At 50.4% G+C, this 7451-nt stretch overlaps 2 protein-coding genes across 2 annotated transcripts; both read left to right on the top strand.

The window, feature by feature from the left end:
- Window positions 1-70: 70 nt before the first annotated feature.
- On the top strand, window positions 71-2034 carry AK88_05627 (uncharacterized protein; the record flags this gene model as incomplete). The annotated part of the gene is made up of 2 exons (XM_012483229.1): window positions 71-799; window positions 970-2034. The coding sequence occupies 2 exons, from the start codon at window positions 71-73 to the stop codon at window positions 2032-2034; spliced, it is 1794 nt and encodes a 597-aa protein (XP_012338652.1).
- Window positions 2035-3509: 1475 nt separating this feature from the next.
- AK88_05626 (uncharacterized protein) lies at window positions 3510-7255 on the top strand (the record flags this gene model as incomplete). The annotated part of the gene is made up of 5 exons (XM_012483228.1): window positions 3510-4515; window positions 5090-5703; window positions 5880-6711; window positions 6843-6994; window positions 7118-7255. The coding sequence occupies 5 exons, from the start codon at window positions 3510-3512 to the stop codon at window positions 7253-7255; spliced, it is 2742 nt and encodes a 913-aa protein (XP_012338651.1).
- Window positions 7256-7451: the final 196 nt, after the last annotated feature.

Here is a 7451-nt window from a genome sequence, read left to right as displayed (position 1 = left end):
GGTGGCACCCTACCCCCGTGCCCGCATACCCTCGTGCACCATGCGTCGATGGTGAACCATGTGGCCAAGCATGCAGCGACGGACCGTCTGGACAACCACCTCACAAAACTTCAGTTTAATCGTGCTCTTTTTCTTTTTTCGGCCATGTTTTCTAGGTGATGATAATCCTACAGCTACCATCGAGGCACCATCAGTACAAGTTACGACAGGAGGCACGGAGGAGACGGAACCGGCACCAGCATCAGCACCAGCAGAACCAGGAGCACCACCAACCACGGCAGCACCGGCGGTACCGTCCAATGCAGGTTCTACAGGCACATCCTCAGCAACAACCACAACATCTGCTGCAGCAACGACCCCGAACCCGAACCCAGATCAATCGGGCAGTAGTGGCAGTTTCAGTGATGCGGATTTGGCGGATGGAGTGTCTGGTGGGGAAGGAAAAGAAGGTGGTGATGGTACTGCCCAAGGCAGTGGAGGAGGTCAATCCTCTGGTCCCAGTTCTACTGGTGACCAAAACCCAGGTTCCTCAGGGCCGGGTTCTACTGCTGACCAAAACCCTGGTTCCTCAGGACCCGGATCCGAGCCTGCCATTACATTGTCGACTGGACAGACTACGTCGACTAAAGTGACTACTGAGATTACGTCCATCTCCCAGAATGATCAACCTGCACAGAACACACCAGGAGAAGGCGCAGTAGCTGGTGGTGGAATAACCTGGGATGACCTTATCCCCTATACCCCCGCGATCATTCCCGCGGTGGTTGGTATTGGCATCATTGCGTTCTTCCTATGGAAGGTAAGTATATACGGCAATCAAGGCATGCCGCATGTGCAGGATGTTTATACCTTAGCACATCCCGACGGGCTCCAATATATGATGTTTCTAACCAATATACTCCTACACCCGCGTTCATTCCTTTTATCCTACCTTCCCCACCCTGCTCTGTACCCCCTTTTTCTGCTTAGTACATTGCGTACCTCGCCAAACGACGACGAAAATACCGAACCGTTCGTGACGTGCCGTCACCTGCACTCGACGAAGAAATATTGCAGCATTTACAACGCGGCGAACTACCGCCACCCGATTACGGGTACACCATCGTTAGGGATAGGCAACCTGCGTCAATATCCGGTAGCGGCCGCCCGCCACGCGTGAATCGCGGCACCATCATCGAGCTACATTTAGAAGTGCTCAACGCATGTGAGGTGGCCAAATGGGATATGGTGAAAGAGGACTATTGCCACATACTTGTGCACGAGTTTGCACAGGAGTTGATGCGGGACGAGGCAACGAATAACAATATCTTGGGTGTTTCTACCTCAGACCATGGTTCTCCAAGGACCAATGTTTCCTCCACTGACTTCGACGGAACGGACGCATCTCCAGATGATGACCCCGATCCATGGAGTTGCATGGAAACCATACAGTTAGAAGAAGAGGGGACTCCTTCTCCCCCTCCATTCTCTTCCCCGGGGAATGAAACCCGGGGACCCGACCACATTAATTGGATTAACTGGATTGACCGCAACAAACATATTCTGCGGGAGTGCACGACACAGCCGTGGTTTTTGCAATTAAACGCGGATTGGAAACAATACTATCAACAACATGCGACAGACGACGTATGCGGGTACCGTGAACTCGGTGAGGCACCCACCCCGCCGATGCAGAAATTGGATCTGTGGAAAGAATGGGTTGCCCAACAACATCGGCAAATGAGTACATACAGTGAAGAGGAGTGGTTTCAACATTTGTTGCATACTGTAGAGGACCAGACAGTGCTGGCAACACGCGACATACCTCCAGCAGAAAAACACTTAGAAGTGGAAACACTAATGGCCGCAGAAGATATGCTAACAGTCAGGGCTGTTCCACGGACGGAACCACTGCATCCGCAACCTTACATGAAAAAACGGGTAACCGCTAAAATATGGATACTGATCCTGGCGGCCGTAATCGAACACTGCGAGCTCGAACGCAATTTGCAGCAGACGGAGTTATATGTAGATGACCTATTGCAGCAACTGTGACATTCGGATGACGGGGCATATGCATGGGCAAGAACGCATGCTAGCCGTACAACACTTTTATTTCATTATGTGATATACATAGTATATTTCTGGTTTGTACTATTCCATACCGTCTTTTTTTTTTTTTCTGCTCTGTTCTGCTCTCTTCTGCTTACTTGTGCGCACTTTTGCCTTGTTTTGTTCTTGTTACGTAGTCCACTTCTTTTAACATGACTATACGCTTCCGGTTGTAGAGGTTACATGCATAAAAAACGTAGATTTAAATGAATAATATGGACGGGTCGTATTCTCCTTTATGTGAAGTTAATTATTAACACATGAGCAAGTGCATTCTAAGGATATGGTGTAGCACTAATATAGCATGCGCATACGCATTCGAGTATAAGGAGAGATTGTCTCTCCGAGCACACGCGGTTCGACGACGTCACCGAGTGCACCAAACGCGGAGGGTTGTCTCTCCGAGCAAACGCGTCGACCCACGCGGCCGATTGTAACAACGATTCGACGAAGTAGGCGAGTGAAGCGATTCGACGACGTGCCCGAGCAAACGTGGCCGCTTGTAAGAAGGAGGAGAGATTGTCTCTCCGACCACACGCGGCCGCGTACACCGCATTGTCGTCGAGGTAGCCCAGCGTAACAACAATTCGACGACGTAGCCGCGTGTAAGAACTATTCGACGCAGTAGCCGAGTGTAAGACGGATTCGACGCAGTCGCCGCGTGTAAGAAAGGCGGAGAGATTGTCTCTCCGAGCCAACGCGGTTCGACGACGTAGCCGAGTGTAACACCGAGTCGACGAAGTAGCCGAGTAAGCATTGTGCCGAGGCTAAGACCGATTCGACGAAGTGGCCGCGTGCAAGAAGGCGGACCCATTGTCTCAGAGTAATTGCTTTGAGTGCACGATCCGCGGACGCAGCCTCGCACGGATCCAGACAGTGGGCGCAGGAAGGAACACACATATTTTGTGGGACGGCCAACAAGGATCGGCAAGGACGGCAACGATGGAAGCATTGATGTTGTTGTTATTACTGCGCGGTTTTGTTGTGTAAGCAGAGACAGTGTGTGTGTCCAGGCGTTTCGTGCACACCGGTGTAGAAAGGGCGCGGGGTGTTATTCATGACGCGTGTTGTGTGTACGGTAGTGTAGTGTAATTTTTTTTTTTTTTTTTTTTCTATTTTTTATTCCTTTTTTTTTCTAAATTCCTTTTTATTTAATTTTCTACAGATGTTTTGTTTTATGTTTTTCTTTCTGTGCTCCCTCCTGTTCTATTCCTGTTTTTTTTTTCCTTCCTCTTTCTCTATCTCTAATGGAAAATAAAGTTATGCTGGAGGGCTTAGTTCAGGAATGTGTTTTATTAGTATGCACAGTTAATGCACTGAGACAGGCACATGACAGTTTCGGATGAATATAGCCAGTTTAAGGCAGTGTTCTATGTGCAGTAGGAATTCAAATACACATTTATAATAATAAAGGCAAAATGGCAGAAAAATTAGGGCGCATGTTAGCAGATTATGCAAAGAACAGGGCAATGGGAGGACAGGATGGAACATATGAGGTAATTTTGTATGAGGGTACACTATATAAGACCTACAATGAATACTTAGCAGGGAGAACACACGGGAGAATGAAATGGAAGGAGGAATATATTAGAACTGTTAGCTCAGGTATAGCGGATAGAAAAATATTATACATTAGGAAGGAAAGCAAGATACACAGGTACACATATAATTTTCCTCTGCTGCAGAAAGGACTATGGGACGACATCCAAGGCATATTCGGCGAGCTCAAGCAGGCATTGGTAAACACGGAACACATAATGGATGGAGTATGTAACATAATGGCTGAGGACGAGGCAAAGACGCTACAGAGGCAGATGGTACGGCTTATATGCAAGCACATTATAAGAATAATTTTTTTTGCAAACAGAATAAGTTTCAAGGACGGTCACATGGAAGTAAAGAAAGATTCTGCCCCGGACGGCGATCTGCGGGACTATTTAAGATGTATGGTGGGAAATGTTGCTGCAATAACATTGTACAGCGGAAGCTGCAACACAAGAAAGACTGTACGCAAGATAATTCATAAAGTGAACGAGATTGGTCAGGAAGACGGAACTGCATATCCCCGTGCAGTGTGCGCAGGACTGGATTATGATACATTAAAAATAGGCTCAAAATTTTTTGCAACAACCATGGGCGATTGGATACGAACATGGGGAAAAAGGAACGGAGGACAAATAAGTACACGCGGAGTGGACAGTTCCTGTGATATAGGAAATCACAGTAATACAAGCAAGGATAGGGAGCAAGAGGGTAGCGAGGAGCCCATAGTTAAAATGTTTCAGGATAATACTGCTAAAGAAGTAAGGGACATGATTGGTAGGGGTGACAACATTGAAGAACAGAAACGGAACCAGATAATGAAAGAACTTAGGGAAAAAGGGACCGAGGGTGATGAATGGAACAAACTGATGCAGACGATAGGTAGGACCGATGGGGAGAAAGCACGAATACGGCACTCACACGAACACGAATACCGACCGTACTGCCGCATACTAACAAGGCCGGCACGGACACGAGCGCCACCAACACGACTGCGCATACGGATGCCGCCACCACCACAACGCACACGCGGCACATCTACACTGCCCCACGTCGGTTGAACGATGAGCACAGCGGCGACCACCATGGTAGTGATAGCGCCGTCACCGTGGTGCGTGGGCTGCATCGGCGACGACGGATGCAGCAACGACCATGACGGGAGCCACGCTGGCGGACGCTGGACTAGAGGACGGCGACAAATAAAACTTGTACTGCTACCATCCATCCCGACCCAGTCGACCGAGTTCACCTCACCGTACGCGTGCTGCCGCCTGACCCAGTCCATCGCAGTCCATCTCGACCCACTGCATCGACCCATGCAGCGGACCTACCCTGCCGCTACCTGACCCGACCGTACCACACCACAGCGTGCCGCCCCCTTCTTTCTGTACCACTTGTGTCCCTTTTTGTTTTTATCATCTTTTCGACCATCTTTCTGCCGTTCTCCTTTTTGCAGGCGCTGGAGGACCGGCGGCCCCCAAGCCGGCGGCTACCAAACCAGCAACCACAAAACCGGTAGAAGCACCACCCGCAGGAAGATCAGAGGAAGCTGGGGACCCACCGCAAGGACCCGTACCAGCACACGCATCAGCCGCACCGGCCGCAGGGACAGGTGGGCAACAACCCCCACCACCTCCACCACGGAGACCATCCACACCAACACACGGACCACAAGGAGAAGTGGGCATAGCAGCAGGTGGACCTGGATCAGTCCGGGACCCGCCCCCAGTAAAGGGCACCGGGCGGGGGCCCATACTGCAGACGAGGACACCATCAAGGCCGAACCTAACTCCTCCCCAGCAGCCCCCCACAACAGAGCCCCCCCCAGGGAACGGAGCCAGCAACCGTGCAAAACCAGTAGCGGCGAAACCGGGACCAGCGGTGACACCGGGGGCGACGGCATCATCGGGTGCTGGTGGGGGTGGTAAGGGTGGTACGCCTAGTACGGGAGTTGCCGTGGGAGGTCAGCACGAGAACGGGAAGATGGCGGACACCGCGGACAAAGAGTGTGATGCAGACAGAATACTGCAGCAAGGGCGTCACGCGGTGTACGTGGTGCCCCCACGTGATGTAAGTTAGATTACACAGCCAGTGCCGCGATGGGCAGGACACAGGAATCAATATAAGAGGACTTTGTTGATACGGGCACTTACACATACATGTGAGAATGTATATGTATTTATGTGCAACCATATAGGTAACATGTCCCCATGGGCACTTTTTTAATGTTCATGTGCAACACGTAGGATACACAATGGGAAAAGTGGAAACAAGTGTTGCAGGAATTTACGGAATATATGCAGGACCACAACGACCTCAATGAAGCATATGGTGCAAATTGTTATAATAGTGGTTGGAATGATTTCGGCAAGGGCAATGAGAGTCATACGCAACAAAGAGTAGCAGATGTCGTACGGTGCAGAGTTATGAGCGTTGCATGGGCATTTGCAAATTGGTCGAATACGGCTGCACAAGACACGAAGCACGGGGTCAAAATGGAGAAGGAAGAACAGGACATGTTCAGGTGTGAAGTGGTAAATATCTTTGGACATTTACTGAAGGAGAAGTATTGTTCAGAGCAAAAAGGATACAAGAGGGGCGTAGAGTATTCCCGGATAGTATTCAAGAGTATGAAGAGCGATGGAGCAGGTGGAATTGGAGTACTGGATGGTCCTGTTATACAAGGCAAGTGTACTGCGTGTGGGTATGAAAAGCATAACAGGTTGGCACACGCAATAAATTTGAAAGTAGTACAGTGGCTCATGGACGAAGGAAAGATAAGTTCTGAAATAGCACAAATGGAGATGGCGATGCCCTGTCGGGAGCTCTGGAAAAAGTATATTAATGAGCTGGACTCCCGGCACAACCCTACTACGGACGGGGACAGAGACTTGACCAGTATCAAAGAACGTTTGAGCACAGACGGGAGGAAGAAGCTAGAGACAGCAGAGAAGGACATGGAGGGAGAAGTGAAAAAGATAATTAAGAAAGTGCACGAATCAAAGGACGACATAATGAAGGCCGCCAAGGCGGGGTATGAGGAAGTGCAGCAGAACGCACAACAGGAAATTGCGGACGGTAAGGCTACGCCCATACGGCCGAATACGCATGCCAACGGATGGCACGACTACGCGGCGCGCATGTACACAGTACGAATAGTACGGATGCCGCCACGGCTACAACACGCACTCGCGGGCGCAACAGCACAGCACGGCACCCTGCTTCGTTGAGCGATGAGCACAGCGGCGGCCACGAAGGCAACTGTAGCGGTGACGAGGACAGGACGAGGGATGGAGCCGGACGAGGGATAGTGCATGTAGACATTAAGCACGCAGGCATCCAGGACGGAATAGAAGGACCTGTGCGGACATGGGAAGTCTGTGTGCATTGCACGCAGGCATACCTTACCTCTGCTCTCCTCATGTTGTTATCTGATGCACGGGAGAATGCACGTACAATCCTAATAATTATTATCCTTTTATAGAGAAAAAAGTTCCAGTGCCTGCACCCCAGAAACCAGAAGTACCACCAGCTACAGTACCAGCAGTCACAAAGACGCCTGTGCCTGAGGACACGGTGTCAGTACCCAAAGCTGCACCGGAAGCACAGGCACCATCCGTAGCAAAAGGAGGAAGGTCTGACACACCACCAGCGGATGCTTCTGCGGGCACACAAAAGGGGAAAGACGCGGAAACAGCAGGTAAATGCACGAGAGAACCCAAGGTATTTACACATAGCAACACCCGATTCGGCCTCAACGGAGCCAGCGCAACCATCACCCTTTCCATTGCATCCAGCTCGGAAAACGCTGATGACTG

The sequence above is a fragment of the Plasmodium fragile genome, assembly GCF_000956335.1.
Source record: "Plasmodium fragile strain nilgiri unplaced genomic scaffold supercont1.185, whole genome shotgun sequence".
NCBI lineage: Eukaryota > Apicomplexa > Aconoidasida > Haemosporida > Plasmodiidae > Plasmodium > Plasmodium fragile.
This window is presented reverse-complemented; position numbering and strand designations above follow the sequence as displayed.